The 17,454-nt window shown below is 33.4% G+C and overlaps 1 protein-coding gene across 3 annotated transcripts in view; it reads right to left on the reverse strand.

Moving 5' to 3' along the window:
* Positions 1-17,454, reverse strand: part of LOC123710146 (tyrosine-protein kinase Src64B) — a 68,568-nt gene that overhangs the window by 5,909 nt on the left and 45,205 nt on the right. For all 3 annotated transcript variants that reach the window (XM_045661876.1, XM_045661875.1, XM_045661874.1), the window contains exons 2-5: positions 7,872-7,955; positions 3,127-3,264; positions 2,036-2,246; positions 469-722 (exon numbers count right to left, since the gene is read on the reverse strand). In XM_045661876.1, coding sequence (XP_045517832.1) covers positions 469-722; positions 2,036-2,246; positions 3,127-3,264; positions 7,872-7,920 — 652 coding nt within the window. In that variant the 5' untranslated portion in view covers positions 7,921-7,955. The remainder of the gene's footprint in view (positions 1-468; positions 723-2,035; positions 2,247-3,126; positions 3,265-7,871; positions 7,956-17,454) is intronic.

Raw genomic sequence — 17,454 nt, forward strand, 5'->3', positions numbered from 1 at the left:
AGAGACCCCCCCCTCACCTATAGTGCTTACGTAATACTTGAAGAGCTCCTTAGGCGTAAGCGATGGCTTAGATTGATATATGTATTAGACGTTCCTTGCATTGTATTTTTTACATACAATTGATCATGGTTGTTGCATATTTTGGTATTTTTTTATAACGTCGAATAACAATAATAAAGAGCCGTATTGGACTAGTTGCTTCGGCGTGCGACTCTCATCCCTGGGTCGTAAGTACGATTTCCGGCTATGCACCAATTAATATCTGTCTATGTGCGCATTTAAAATTCGCTCTGTACAGTGAAGGAAAATATCGTGAGGAAATTCATTAGACCCAAAAAGTCGACGGTGTGTGTCAGACACAGAAGGTTGATCACCTATTAGAAATGATCACGGAACGAATACTCAAATCAGACCTAAAAGCTTGTAGGACCATTAGTATATAGAACGTCGAATAAACAAATAACTCACTCGTATAAGACATAACGAGAGCGGGAAGACTCGGGAATGTTTGATTGGTTGCGATATAAAACCCTCCATTGTCCAATGGCTTGATCTTATAATGCTTCACGTGGTATCCTCTGCCTTCTTCCCAGTCTTTCACGCTAAGGCTGAAGCCGTGAGGGTTGTGCTCCGCGGGCCTCACTAAGAACGTGCCTCGAGGGTTGATCTCAGCTAGGAGAAGCTTGTCCGCCTCTTTTCTGGACACGTGGGGGAAAAACCAGCTGAAAATATAAAAAAAAAACAATTTTAATGAAATATTAAATAATTTTGCAACAATAGCACAGTACAGTTTGAGTTGGGATGTATGACAGAGGTATGAATTTGTTGATGAATCGTTCTTAGACTCAAACTCAAAATAACTTTATTAATATAGGTATACAAGTTCACTTATAAACGTCAACAGAAAAGATGTTAAATGATTCCAAATTCACATTTACTACCAGTTCGCAATTCAATACAACAGAGCGGTAAAGAAGAACTGGAATGAAACTCTCTGCTACTCTTTCTAATCGCCATGTTTTGAGTCATACAAATTGATTGAACTGGAGCAAATCAATCCCAAGGATTACGATCATTTAAATATTCGTCAAATATCGTAAAATTAACGTCTTAATAATCGCTTGGGAGTTTGTTGTAAAAACGAATACAATGTCCATATAATCGCTTTATTTTCTGGAGCCTGGTTAGTCGTACGCTTAGATTAGTTCTGTTTCGAGTATTTTACTGGTGAAATTCACAATTTGTTTTAAAATCGTTTATATTTTTTTGTACATACAACAAGGCTTCAAGAAGAGATCTATGCAGCAATTGAAGGTCACTTTTCTAATTATAACTTACTTTTTATAGATTCTGTATAGTGACGATTGTTTCCTTTTTATATAAATAGAAGTGCGTTTGGATGTAGGGACCCATTGATACAGCAATCATGTTATATAAGTATGATTTCTCATTGTGCATGTGTCATTTGTTTTGTAAATTTATTAGCAAATCTTAATCAAAGGGTATTATTAAATGAATATTGTATAAAAAAACACTTTTACGCGACAAAATTCATACACACACAGTATTTATAATTCAGGACATGTTGTCAGTCCTTAAAAATATATATTAAATTGTAAACCTATTGGGGTTTTGATTGGTTTAAATGCATGAACTAGAATATAGCGTACCTATATTCTAGTTCCAAAGTCGTATCAGTTTTGAAATACCTCGATAGTCTTACGTCATGATGATGACGTCGAGATAATAAGGATATTTGTCTCGAAGGTCAACAGTAAAATTAAGCTGCAATGACGTCATACTCTGAAAGGCGTGAATTCATTTCTAAGGATATATAACTTTTCGACCTTAGCTGGGGCCGGGCCGACTGGTCGGTCAGTCAGTGGTTAGACTCGTCAAGGAACTTCCCTTTAGGTTGAAGGAACAGTATACCATCTTTCCTCTACAATAACCAATATTTTGTGATGGTAATTCCTCCAACCTAAAGGGTGGATCCTCCTTGAATACCAAACATAGATATTTCAGTAAGACTTACTCTTCACATTCAACAGAGCTCTCTTCCGCCACAAAGTTGGCTGGCACCAATCCCTCCCGTCTCGTTGTGAGATGGAGCACCCTCCACCAGTCTGTCTCCGCGTCGCTCAGCACTTCCATACGATCGCCCTTCCGAAATGAGATGTCGGATTCTGCACGCGCGGTGTAGGCGCATAGCGCTTTTACCACTCGTCGACCACCGTTTGATATACCTTAAGACAATGTTTGCACAAGATTGTGTTAAGAGTGATATAAATTACTCTATATTAAGATATAAAGGGATAGAATATATATATATAAGTGAATACACTTTGATGGTGTATTTATCAAAATCAAGAGCTTCTGTGTTTGTTTAACTGACACTTAATTGCAAGGATTAACCATATAAAGAAAAAAAAAAATGTTCTCTGTGTTATATTATGGGGTGTTATTGAAAAATTGAGGTATTGGTTGGTCCTTTGAATTCTGGATACGCAGCCATGTACCGTAAATGCGACGAAAAGTCTTTGTGTGGTCTTACTTATCTAAAATGACTTTCAACAAAAATCTAAGTCGTTTTGGTGCGACTGGGTTTAAATTAATTATATTGTAATTAATAAATAAATGATTGTGAGAGCTACATATATTTGTTTGAATAATTTTACATCAAAGGAAGGTAAAATAGGCCGGTAATAAGCGAGTTTATTAGCGTATCCAATATATTGCAGAATGCAGATAAATCCTTAAAGTAGGTTAACTGCATTTGCGTAAATAGTTTTCGCATAACAATATCAAGATGTTTCTACAGTTGCCATTTCATTACCGGTTGGTTTACATTTTTAATCCGTCAGCAATAACTACATTTCTTACATGTATAACGTCAAAAACCCTGCTGTGCACGATATAAGATTCTAACACTACTGTACAATTATTATTAGCAACAATATCAACAGCCTTTGCGTGATCCCACTACCGATGAAGTCCTTCAATGAAGAGTATAAAAACTCGATGATCCAGATTAACAGATGACGAATGATATTTTCCAACACAAGCCCATTTCTCAATGCTTCACCGTAACAAAAAAGCTAATCTTCGTGAAACAGTTATACTCACATGCTCCTGGATTTCGTGTCCTGACGATATCTGCAGGTCTTCTTGAGACTGCTCGATTGTTCGGCTCGCCGGTATAACGTGTCTCCAGTGATGGACACGCCGTGAATCCTGCTTCGTTCTTTTTGTAAGCTGGATATACTGAAACGTACAATCATGTTCGTAAGTAAAATGTCTACAGCACAATTGAAATTTCATAAAGGTACCTTTGATCAAATACGCTATAGGTAGTTATGAAAATATGAGATCAATATTCTATTTCATATTTAAATTGTTTTATTCGACACTAAATGACGTACATGATTGTGTCAAACTTAATATATTTTTTTAACAAAACATCGGAAGGCTTCTAATAATATATATATATTTATATTTCTAGGCAAACGATATCAAATATTCTTAAACTAGAAACAGTTGTCGTTATAAATATTTCAAGATTATATTTAGCCAAATCGCTCCAGCTCTTCTCGAGTTTTAGCGAGCAAAACGAACAGCAATTCATATATGAAACAAATCTAATATATATGATATAAACATTATAAACTTTATCATAGTTTGTTTATTTTCCGACACAAATAAATAATTTATTTACAATTCCGCACGTTACTCAAGTCTGTAAAATAAATCACTATTAGAATTATGTAACCCAACATTACTTAAGTTACATATATATATTAGTAAAAAATTAGAAGCGTACACAATGATCACACTTGAAGCCAATATGAACCGTTTAGTTTTTACTACACTTATAAATTATAATTCAGTCTCGTTTCCGATAATGTCCAATAACATAAGTGCCATTAAGATTTATGAACCAATAGAGAAGCCAAGTTTGTTTCTGTTAGCGTTGCAACCCCGCTACCCCTAAATTTGTGTTAGTTATAAGCTCATAACTTAAACCATTAAAGTCAGTTGTTACCCAGCTTCAAACAAAGAGTTTTATTAACATATATTTTTGTTAATTTATAAACATCTCCACACAACAACCGCCACCGAACTTAATTCTAGCTATAATTATATATATTACAATCAGATTTTCGTATTATATAAAGCTGTTGTGTTTAACACAAATGATGTAAAAAACTCGTATACATATCTAGTCTACTTACTCAAGTGGATTAAAAAGTTCACTTTCACTCGAAAAATAGAAGACTAGATGACGGACAAAACGGTCGTATTAAATTATATTTAAACCACGTAGAAAGTGCTGCATCACTTCCTGATTTCAAGTTTACTACGCAACAAGTGCAGAAAGTTTTATAATTGTTAGCATGTTGTTAACATTATAAGTAAAATGTATGAGTGAAATCTAAAAACCTGAATCTAGTCGAAGTCTTAGTCTAACATACAGGCGAGACTTATGGCTAAGTGACTCAAATGTCAAAGACGAATAGAATTTTGACATACACTTTAGTTCGCGCTGAGCCTCGACTAGGAATCTTATCTTTACTTCCATAAAAATGTATATATTTAAAGGGATACAAATGTATTTTCTACAGCAAAGCCATTCTTTACCTACTAAGTACTACAATTTATAAAGTTTTATTACCAGATATCTTTATCTTAAATCTATATTATTTTTTAAAATAGAATTAATATAGATATACACGTTAATTTATAGGACTTCACAACAGCTGACTGTATTCAGTGTAGCCATACCATTTGACCAGGGACCAATGTTCTAAATGGAAAAACGTTTTAAAAAATATTTTTAATTTATCCTATTATAAATAACAATATAAAAATTGTAATATATTATAATAATTTATTATAATGATCAATGAATCTTAGAACTTAGAATCTAGAATTTAGTATGAATTTGTACTGTTATATTTTTTGTATAAGGTAAAACTGTGATTTATGTTTAAATGTGTATTCCGTTTGGCTTTTGTGTATAATGTAATTGTTTGAATATTGTTTAATGAGTAGCTGTAGGAATACTTTAATAAAATTAAAAAAAAAATTACATAGTTAAGTGGCGCAAGTGACAGTTCTTGGACGGGGCACGGTGAAACGTCTATCTGTTACCCGCCCTTGTCCTATAGATTTCTAAGTTAGATCCCTCCGAGAACATTTTATAGTGTGTTTACGCATTATCAATTTTAATATATTTCTAACACTTTGCCGTTTGATTATTCTAATTTGTGTGTTATATTACCTATTATTTGTCTTGTTAATGTGCCAAAATTAATATAGGTTGGAGAAATTCTAAAACGGTAGTAATACCATTTTAATTATTGCAGAAATTCAATCAGATACGCCACTTAAAGCGATTGCTTTTCAACTAGAATCCCTTTGCCATTGAACGCTAACAAAGACAGCAATGAACCAGAAATGTCGCCAAGAAACTGGAACACTCGTATTCAGAAGATTATTTGTGAGATGGGACCGATATTGTGTACGCTACTTACACTTGACCGGAGTTTAATAGGGCTTTGGCCCCTCTTCAACTTGTTATCACTAATGTAAATGATAAATTAAACGACAGTTTGCTGATACAACATGGATGTCCCCATTTAAACAATGATTATTTCCTGTAAGAAAGATCTATCAAGCAATAATACTTAAAACTTAACAAAATCCTTTCTTGGCGATTCCTTTAAGGTCTCCGCAGTTAGGCTATGGAATTCACTTCCCGTCCCTATTCGCTTAGCTCCTTCTTTATCTTCCTTTAAATTTCTTCTGTACAAACATTACCTGTCCACATCGTATCCCGAACTTTCTTACTAACTACTAACTGACGTGAGACTTATCTTAAATTATCGTGATTTATGTGTCTTTTTACTCTTTAATGTATCTTTAATATTTTATTCCTGTTTAGTTTTGTTTAATAACTGTGTATTACATGTATTTTGCACTACTTGCCTATCTTATTTAATACATTTATTTTTTTCTTTACTCACAGTGGTTGCCTGGAAGAGATCGCTCGTAAGCGATAAGGCCGCCAGTTGCCCTCCTTTTGATTTAATTATGTTAATTTTTATTTTGTATTTTGTAGTGTAACGAAGTGTAAATAAATAAATAAAATCATTTTGTATTTATCCATTTGAGCCTAACTTAAAATTGCATTTTAATTTAACATATAGAACACTAATTCCAGAACATAAATATGAAACGCGTAGAAATTCTTTAGGACGTCTAAAGGTTCGTTTGAGACGAAACGCTTCGTTCTATTTCGAGGTCAGGCTTATTTATAAATTTTAATATTTCCACGAGCCCACTTAAAAATATAACTTTAAACCTTGCAAGCCTTCATTTGCATCATTAGTGACCTCACCAGAACATACGTAAATAAGTGGGTAAAATATCGTGCGAAAACATCTTGCATTGTTCTTGGTTTGAAGACGTTGATTCGCGGTGTATAACTAAAATGATTGAATATTCGTCACAAAAGGTTTATGGATTTTTCTAGAAATGCAAAAATCATGCAACATTATTTTGTATGCAATAGGTATTTTATGCTAGAACTGTTTCTATAAATAGGTCAAGAGGCAATAAGACCTATGTCAGTGGGTTTATATGATCTGACTCGTTGATTTAGTAATAAATTTAAATTGAGTCGACTACAACATGCCGTCATAGATGAAAGATACGTAAGACAATTAACACATCGGAGAGTTAATCAAAAATCTTGTATCGAGCATTGAGCAGATCCATTTTAGTTAGTAAATACAACTTAAACACCAGACCAATAAAGATAAATTAAAAATTAAATGAACAGCTTACGCGTACATGTCTGTGCTGACAAGCGTACGCAAAAACTGCTTAACAATTTGCGACTGAATATAGTCATTTATTATACTAAGGATACCTACTGCCTCGCAATCTGGGTAAAAGCGATGCCGTTCTTCCCCGTCGGATCGCCCAGAAGTCATCATGAGCTATCTGACGTCATACGATGTGTTTTTGTTATTGTACTTTGTCAAGACCATGTCAAATCAGTGAAGCCTAATCTACTCGACCAATTGTTTTAATAGCGTAAATAATACTATTATACACATTCTCAGTGTCGACTAGTAAAAATTCACTTTCGTTTAGTTCTTCAATGTTAATATTGTTTTGCAAGAAGGCGATTACAGTCCCTCTGTGGCTCTGGGGGAGTTAAGGTTTGTTTACTCTGTTTTGGCAGGCTGTAATCCTCTTTGCGGTGCTCGTTTTGTGTAATGTCTGCAATGTTATGATTAAACTCCCGCAGGTTAACAACTCTTAGAATAAGTAGTTACGGTTTACTGGCAATCCCTTGTCGTGCAAATTAAAATCTCCTTCATTTTCCTTTCTATTTATAAGCGAGGAATTACAGACGAAAACCGATTGCATAACTTTTCTTACATCCAATTCCTTTGTATACAGGTTAGTTTCTGCTTAGAATCACCAAATTTTATCACGTTCCCGTTTCACTAACTTCATCTAAAAGTTAGATGAAATGCTTTATCACATTGAACAAGTTTGTAATTGTTAGACTATAATATTAATATAGACTTTTACATTCCGAAAACCTGTGATCACGTATATCTCAGGTATATACAGTACTCGGAGTTCAGTGTGCCTCTTAGTAAAGACCTTCTCCTCGTCTCCAGTTGTAGCCTGTAGCCTGTTAGTTTGAGTTCGTCCTCCTATCTTTTGCAGTCTCTTATTCGTTTTCTGTTTTTAGGGTACCATTCCGTCAATATTTTGCTTCATTTTTAACTGGAGCTCTGTAGCATATTTTTAGATTGTCTAGTAATAATTACTTTATTGTTATAACTTACCCAAAGGTCTGTCGGGATCGTGACGGCGGCTGCAGCACTTGTTGCCCATGGCGCGGCCGCCCGCTACGCCGCGCCAAGCCGCTTCTATAAAAACAAAAAAAATCAGCGCTGAAGGTATCGATAAACCGCCAATAATATCATTTTTTCAGCTGTACAATAATCGTTTTTAACCTATTTCATGTAGGCAGTTTGATCTAACATGTACAAAAGTATATGTCATGATTTAAATAGACAATCTTATTATCAAGGATTTCAGGATTGTCCACAGACTAATAATCAAGATAAATAAATGTATTACACTATACTACCAAGGTAAATAAGGATTTCATTTTCAGTGGAGAAGTATTTGAAGTCCATAAATTTGTATTCACTTTTATTTCTATCGTTTTCAGTAGAAATGTTTTTAACTGGCAAACTTATTTTATAAAAAAAAATATGAATTTCAAGGTAACTTGGTTGTAAAGCGTCTTTTTCTCAAAACAATGAACTAAATATATTTTATTTTAAAATGTTTATAAATACAGTAGAATATTGTTGAAACTAATCAGTACAATTGAAGATACGATAATTATATACAAGGTAAATCCTAATTTTTGGAATTTTTAAAAGTTTAGATATAGTAATTGAAATCGTATCAAATATTTTATCAGTGTCACGTGTACACAAGTAGTGTTACGTGGCTTGTTGTGTATAATTTTGATTCGATCCGCATTATTTTAATTTTAACGAAATATGAATGGCAACACATTTTCATTTCAATATAATTTGGAACAAATTATTCTTGAAACCGATTTCTTTAAAATGTGCTAAACTTAGCTCCTTTATTGGAAATCTTCCACAGTCCTCTTCACTAGGTTCTTTTGCGAACAAGCGAGGTGTAGGATCTGTTCCTAGTGGAGGTTTTCCCGGGAGGTACGAATTTAAGACGATTTAAGAATACAGTATAGTATCTCTATATATATATAAAATTCTTGTGTAGTTCCCATACTCCCGATGATATTTTTATTTATTGATAATATTATTTATTTATTTTTTCTGAGAATCGGCTACTATCTATATTTCAAACTCCTAAGTGATAAGGGGTTTCCACCCCAAAAAAAATATTTATATTTTTTGGATAAAATTTATTGTTTTAATTTTTTATGATACAACATACAAAAATACATACAACCCTTACTATCCTACTACTTTTCTATCTACTATCAACCCCTATTTTTTATTATAATAGATAGGTTATTTTTATTGAACTAAAGAAATGTTTCCTGGAAATAATATACATGCCAAAACGACGTTTGCCGGGTCAGCTAGAAGTATATAAAATAGGGAGCTTACTCCCTCGAAGCTTAACAACGCTGTGGCTGTGGTAACTGGACTATTGTTTTTCACATATGTAATATATATTTTTTTATAATCCCCAGCCAATAATCTAGCTTTCCCAACGACTCGCTAAGAGGAGCACTCACTATATTATTTAAATAAGTTATCACGACATCATTAGCTAAACGTGTTAACATATAATTAGTTGTTAATGTAAACCAACAAATGTATTTATTTATTTTAATTAACACTAGATTGTAATACCCGATCAGTTAATTTAAATATCAAGCAATCCCCAGACATACTTAGAAACAAATAATAAAAATGCAATAAAGGAACTACACTATGTACGCAAAAACATACAAATTTACTACAAAAGCAAAGTATGTGCAGATAGAACCCTAAAGTAAAAATCGTTATTACTAATTAGAAGTACCTTTATCAGCTTATCAATGTCAACAAATGCTTCCCACGAAGATAAGGAACGATACGTGATCGGAAACGATCGACAGTGATTTATGTTTAACAATATTTGAGACTCATCTGATAAATGGTGGTGTATGGAGTTGTTTTTCCAAATTTTGTTTTGTATTCTTTAAGATTTGTTTCGTTTAAGTTCTGTGTAAGTGATTTGAAATTAGGCCGCTGCCTTTTCACAGAGGAATATTTTTATTTCATGGAGATAATTTTAACTACGAGTACTATATATAATAGATTTTCAACTATGAGGTCGTCCAAGCATATATAAGTATATAGCTATATTAACCCTCGATAGTACAGCTAAAAAAAACATCATGTCGTAGGTTAATATTCAGAAAACACACAACAAACTACTTACAAGGCTTAAGACCTAGAATGAGCAAAATGGCTTTCACTATTGCATACAAAGAGTTCAAAGTTTTTTTTTAAATAAATTTGATACTGTGAAATCATTTAACATAACGATCTACCCTAACATAAGACTAAGTAATTTAAGCCTCACCTTATTTACTAATAAGGATATTTAACATAAGAAAGTGTCCAATATCACTTACAGTCTCTATTAAGGAGCAAACCCTCTGATCTTGTGTTTACTACACTATACTAAGATCAAAGTATGACACCTAAATATGCCTGTCCAACTTTATATATAATGTAATTAACATGAATTAATGTTAGTTATGTAAACGAAATCGGTCTGCGTATTCTACTTATTAAGAGAATTGTTAATCACTAACACACACTTTTAAACTTTTAAATGCGTTCTGTATTATTATAACATTTGTTTTTTGTTACCAAACCTATATTTAAGAAAAACTTTATTATACACAATATACAAGATATTTAAGTATTATTTTCATTTATATTTGGTATATAAAAACCCATTGATAATGTAACTTTCATTTCTTTAACTCACAGGTACCAATCTGTTTTAGTTTTCTATTTATCAATTTTTAGTTGTTATTAATATTAATATGTAGGTTAAGAATATTGTAAAAATATATATTTGTGTTTATATTAGTTCTGATTACATAATTACTTACTATATATTATAAAGAGAAATTACTTGTATTTGTGTTTGTAAGGAATAAACTCAACTACAGTACAGATTTTAAAAATTATTATCTCCAATTGACGTTTCGAAAATAAAGAAATATTCAGCTATGACAAGCTGTACATTCAATAGGTTGTAATTATTATATTTTTGTACGCTTTATTAATTCGTATACATATAACTAAAATGAAAACTTATCTACTAAGTCTGAACCGTTTTCTGAAAAGGCTGGGTGCGAGCTAAGTGTTTCGAGTGCAATAATAGTTGAGCAACAACAATTAACGAAAAAGCTAAAATTTCAATTGCAACTCTCAAGTTTCATTGCAATTTCAATTTTACTTTTCGAATAACTTTAATCCTAATTGTAACGCCCGATTTGATTTTCATAGAAATAATGGTAAATAGTGTGGAGGAAGGATTGTGTTCCATTCCTCCGACTTAAAGGGACTGGCCGAAGGCCTGGGGCCAGCTAAAGTCGAGACGTTCTATATATCCTTAGCGGCCGGAAGAACTTAGCGCGTTTCAGGGTACGATGTCATCGTAGCAATTTCAAAACACAGATTTAATGTTTCGCTTCAATAGTTATTCAATAACTATACTGAAATTTCCTCATTGCAGTTAATCAAAGAACATATGTATGTCTTAGCGCTACCGTTACTGTCTGCTGCCATTGCTCCGACTAACTTCTAATAATAATAATAATTATGATATCAATCAATCGACCGTTGAATAGTCGTTAATTTATCGATCTAGAAATATTGGGAAATCAAATAAACTGCTAGCATTAACGGTTTTTAATTAATTTGAGTTTGACGTTGTTTAATGTATAAGCTCTGTGACATGTAATGACAATGACAGCTGACAGCAATTATTATACAGTCAAAACAGTTTGCAACGACATCGTTTAGAATATAATCTATATTGACCAAAATCCAAGGTTCCGGCTGAATTCTATGCATTAGGTACTGAATAACAACGTCATCGGCTGTTACGAATATCGGTTTTTACGACCAAATATGAGTACCCAGTCCCTTCGACGTCGTTATAATAGATTTTGTCTGTATTTATTACCGTACGTCCTCAATACACAATTTGAAAGTGATACCATAGACAAAAGACAACTATAATTTATATTAGAGGACGCTTAGTCCTTCATTATATAATCAGTAATTCTAACAAAGTAAACACCTAATTAACATTGAAACAAGAATATCAAGCAGATGAGTTTAATGTTCATATTCCTTTCGCTAAATTATCAGAAACTTTAACGTTTGCTTTGTTCAGAGTCGAATCTAAACACGACTCAAAAACACCAAGACCGCACACAAGAATTTCCATTCAGCTCGATAGAAGTGATAAATCACGTAAAATTTTTAACCGCATCCTTGTTAGGAATGTCTATGTTCGACATATGTGATTGTATGAAATACCGGACATCGTTGCGTGAGCTGATTACTTAATTAAACTTCAGCTTATAACTGAATCACGGCTGCGGCAATATTTCTTTCGCGCTTAATAAACACTCGCTCGTTTGAATAAAAATATGATGATGACCTATTAACTCTTTGCCTATAAACAAAAGAAAAACATCACGAAACCCCAGATGCATCGATCATTTAATTTTTATGGTCAAGGCTGACTGCACCAGACACATCATCATTAAATATACAAAGGAGAAACAATATTTGGTTGACAGGATTCTTCAAGAAGACACTACAATTTTTTAAAATACCGGCGAAGCACTCGCTAGCCCTCTGGCGTTGAGCCTTTGTTCTAAATGATACGACTGTACAACTTGAGGGTTAGATTGGCTTAAATTATATCTTCAATTGGTAAAATATTAATCATATTATTTGCCTTGATAATACTTGTGAGCCATTAGTCTATTGCAATGGACATCACTCAAGACATACTTTCTAATAATAGAAATCAATTAGACGAATTAAATTTTACAAGCGAAAGTTAATTATCAAATGAATTTGACTTTCGAACAATCTCTGTAATTAGCATAAGAAATATCAGATTTTAATTAAATAAAAATTCAGAGAAGTGTTACAACACTGATATAAACAAGCTAAAAATAATGTACGTCAGTAGAGCTATAGTTTGGATCGTCCAATGAGGGTAATGAGGTGAGGGTAGAATACAAAGTCGCCTATGTATGGTCCCAGTATGTAAAAACTTATTAGATTTACCCACATAAGTAACTGTTAGGTACTCAATTCATTTAATTAGGATACTTCTTTAAATCAGTCGTTTAGTCGTTATATTTTACACACGCAATTTTGCGACTCCAGTGTTTTTTTTTTAAATTAATCTCGGTGTTAAGACGTTTAATGCATTGGCTTGGCTGATTATTGTTTATAAGATGTACATTCCGGCAACAATAGGTTAAATAAATTGTTGCTAAATTAACAATTAAGCGATGTATAAATGTAGTGAAATACCGGACGTTATTATACTCGACACGTGGGCGTATTGACAAAACTATCGCCTTTGTTCGACACGCGTTTCTCGATATCTACCCGCATTACAGGACGCAAGTGTACGTTCCACAAATTCCCAGTAATAAAACCACATGACAAAAGGGGCTTATTAATAATTTCTCAGTAATATGTTTGAAAAGGTTACATACAATTAATTACGGTTACGTACATATATTTGTCATTAATTACACAAACATATGTTATAACTATTACTGAAAGTACTAGTATATTTATTTATTCATTTGGGAAACAAACAGACACATCTCTAAAAGTAGAAGTCAGAAAAGAAATATAAACATAAGAATTAAAGCATTGGATATATCCACAAAAAGTTTCACTGATAAAAAAAAGATATAAAGCAAAACAAAACGTGACATGACAGAGAACAAAATATTTAAGTAGACAATACAAAGTTTATAGATCGGTAGAACGACAACAAAACACATACTAGTAGTCAAAATAAGAAGAAAGATACAAGGTTTACTACTCGAATAGTTGTTTTAACCTATTCTTAAATGAAGCAGTAGAGTCAGGGAGTCGGAAGGTTAAAGGTTCTGTGCGAGCGTAGAGATCTGGCAGGAATATTGAATCTTATGAGTTCGAGAAGATTTGAACAAGTTAATTCATGTACGCATATTTTTCTTATAATGAGACAATCTATCAATCTACGCCTAGTACTCAAAGAAAGCAAATTATATTTTTTTAAAAGTTCGTTGTATTTAGCCCTACCACCGTTTCGTATAGTACGTAATATACATTTTTATAGACATTATGCAAGTAGATATAACAAGTTTTATGAATAGTCTATGACTTCACACAAAAACTTACGTAGCAAGAAATGTTTAAAAAAATTTATTCTATAAATCGAATAACTAAGTCCATATACCGCACTAAATACAATATTTTGAATAATTCAAAACCTATGATAATTCGCATCCAATGCATAAAATTAGGAAATGTCTGTCCCCAGCCTATCAAGATAACTGTTCAAGTAGTAATTTACAACAATACTGGTTGAAGTGACCTAAAATAACAAGGAAACTTTGTTAACCAATTTGAGAACTCGTTTGGCAATGCTTGTAAATTCCGCTTATCATCCGATAAATAAGAGAAGAAAACCTTAAGCTTCATAAAATTATTCCAGATGAATTAACAATAGATATTTTTTTTTAATGTAATAGCAGGCAAACGGGCAAGAGGCTCACCTGATGTGAAGCGATACCGCCGCCCATGGACACTCACATTGCCAGAAGGCTCGCAAGTGCGTTGCCGGCCTTTCAAGAATTGGTACGCTCTTTTCTTGAAGGACCCTAAGTCGAATTGGTTCGGAAATACTTCAAACATCTTATTCACTCTTTTTCATTTGCTTCAAGACAATCAAGTGATACGCTCGACAAATGTAATAGGCGCAAAATTAATAACGGGTACGAAATTAATCTTAAGAGCCTTTTAAGTAATTAAAATCTGAGGCAATGGATAAACTCTTTCTCCCGAATCCCTAAAGAGAATTCCCAAATTGATAGCTCTCGTGTGATGCTCGAAGAAAGTGAAGGTGTCCCGGAAGCGGGGGCCGAGACGCCCTAACACAACCTGTTATCTTCAATCAATATCCGTATCGCGTTGCTCATGCACACATAATACCCTATACGACTCCCCCAATCGATATACACGAGCTGAATAATTGTTTTAAAAACGAACCTAAACAAAGAAAACAAAACTCAATTTACAACCTCATGAAATTGACCTAAAAAGGCTAATAAAAGGGCTTAGCCGGGGGTTGTTCAAACAGAAACATTAGATAAGAAAATAATAAATGGTGAAACAAATGTGGTGTTACCGTCTCCGCCGATTTTAGAATGGAACGGGTTTCAAAATTGGGCAATTTAAGTGGATTTGCAATTGAAATTTCGGCAAATGTGAACTTCGATTCCCCTCGCGCATGATCCAAAAGCGGTCAATAACCCGGAGGGCGGAATCTTGAACTTGAACCACAACAATGAAAATTCCAATAACTAAGCAACAAATTGATAAAATATCTAAGACGCTACTGATAACAAACTGGCGCCTTAAATGATAAGGATAAAGTTTACCTCGTAAATGCGATAAACACGAGTTAAGTTCAGTGGCGGTTCTATAGGGATATTCAAATATATGTTAAATTAAACTTTTTGTTTAAAGCTGGGTGTCAACTGGCTTTAATCGTATAAAACATGAGCATATAACGACATTGCGACGCTAGATTAACAAAAAACTATATATTGAAGGGTCCTTCAATCTAAGTCACACTTCTGTTACCTATAAATAATATAAGTGTAGTCGACCTATTAGACATTATCGGAAATACTAAGAGGCTCATTTAGGCTTCAAAATTTGGTTGAGCTTCTCATTATTAACTAAAATATATATGTAACTTAACTAATGTTACATAACATAACTCAGTCTATTACAATTTTATTACTTTTCTTTAATTCAAATGAACGAAGCAATATGTTAAGTATTTGAAACTTTACCATACATTAAACCGCAGTATATATATGACACGCTATAGCAAGCGAAAAGGGGAACTCAGCACCCCATGTAGATGAAAGATATCTGACGGTAATTGCTACCCCAAAAATGATAATTAACTTAACGCAGAGCTTCAGTAAAAAAAATGTTAATTACTACACTGCGTCTAGTACTAATGACTAAATATGAAAACAAAAGCGTTGAGCTAGTTGATAGTCTCGCTTTGGTTGTTGAACTTGACAATGATTTGTATTTGGAGGACGTTAGACGGCTGTCAAGCGCAGCTGCCTTCTAGACAATAGCTGTGCCTGCGCTCAATGCTGTTATGATTAACGTGTTAACTCAACAGTAGCTGAATTAAATGTGTCGCGCAGACAATGCAAGCAAGATAAAATAAGTTCACTGCTCAGAAATTTCAGGCGAATTCTTAATTACCTATTAAAAAATAGTATGACCAAATGTATTAGAATACAATATTACTTGGGTTAAATTAACGGACAGTCAAATAACAGTTAATGTTATTAACAAAATAGCAGCTATAACCCTATAAATAAACACTGCTGTTTGAACTAAATAAGATTGAGTTTTAATGACAGTTCTAATTGTAGGTATTAAATAAATAGTGTTGCTAATAAGTAACATCAGGAACGATTATAAACGCAATGCATTACCACAATTAAAACGTAACAAAATTGAATAATACAATATTACGTAGCAAAGGCCACGAAACCAACGGAGCGAGTAAATAGGATCTATGATAAACTAGGAAGACGCAAGGAAAACAGACACTGCGCATGCAGGAAACGCAAATGTTCAGTACCAAGTGTAACTAGGTATAATGAGCCTTATTAAAACTCGATACACGCTTGGATGGTACTCTGAAGGTATTCATTATGAGACGCTTTCCGCCGGAAACCTCGCTTGTGAGAATCTTGTTAACCTTGCCTGGAGACTAGATTAGGTAACCTCTGTTTTTATAATTTTCGATATCGAATATATGATTTTTGGTTTACGCTACTCTGTCATTCACAGGGCACGCTTGTAAAACACTTGTAGCGAATGTAAATAATGTAATCAGTTGGTTTTTATACATTGAAGAAGTATTGATTTCTCCTAATTATTTAATTTGCGTTTGATGTGAAATCTATAAGAACAAAGATCAGAAACTGTATTAAGTCACACAAACGCGCGTAATTATATTTGTTTTTGAAGAACACACAGCATCACAGAGGCATGTGTGTTGTATTAGAGATAAAAAAAACAAATACAGAAGGGACTTCTCAGACCGTAAATCTCCATTCACTTAGATAAAAATATACTTTGCCATAACCCTCTCCATTCGCGCAATGTCCGGTGGCAGGTTTTTATGTGGGTTGGATTTTGGTTAAAAATTTCGTAATTTTTTATTCAAAATTTCGTTGCGATATATTTTTTATAATTTTTAACAACCAATGAGATATATATAAACCAAATTAATAACTATTGCGCCTCCAATGCATCAATGCATATAAAAAATATAAAACAATGGCGCTACAACCTTTATAGGTCTGGGCCTCAGATTTCTGTATGTTTCATGATCATTTATTAATCGAATAGGCAAGAAGGTGATCAGCCTTCTGTGCCTGACACACGCCGTCGACTTTTTGGGTCTAAGGCAAGCCGGTTTCCTCATGATGTTAAATGCGGGCAAATGTTAAATGCGAACATGCGATGCAGGGATGAGAGTCGCACGCTGAAG

This window comes from Pieris brassicae, chromosome 5, assembly GCF_905147105.1.
Source record: "Pieris brassicae chromosome 5, ilPieBrab1.1, whole genome shotgun sequence".
Taxonomy (NCBI): Eukaryota; Metazoa; Arthropoda; class Insecta; order Lepidoptera; family Pieridae; genus Pieris; species Pieris brassicae.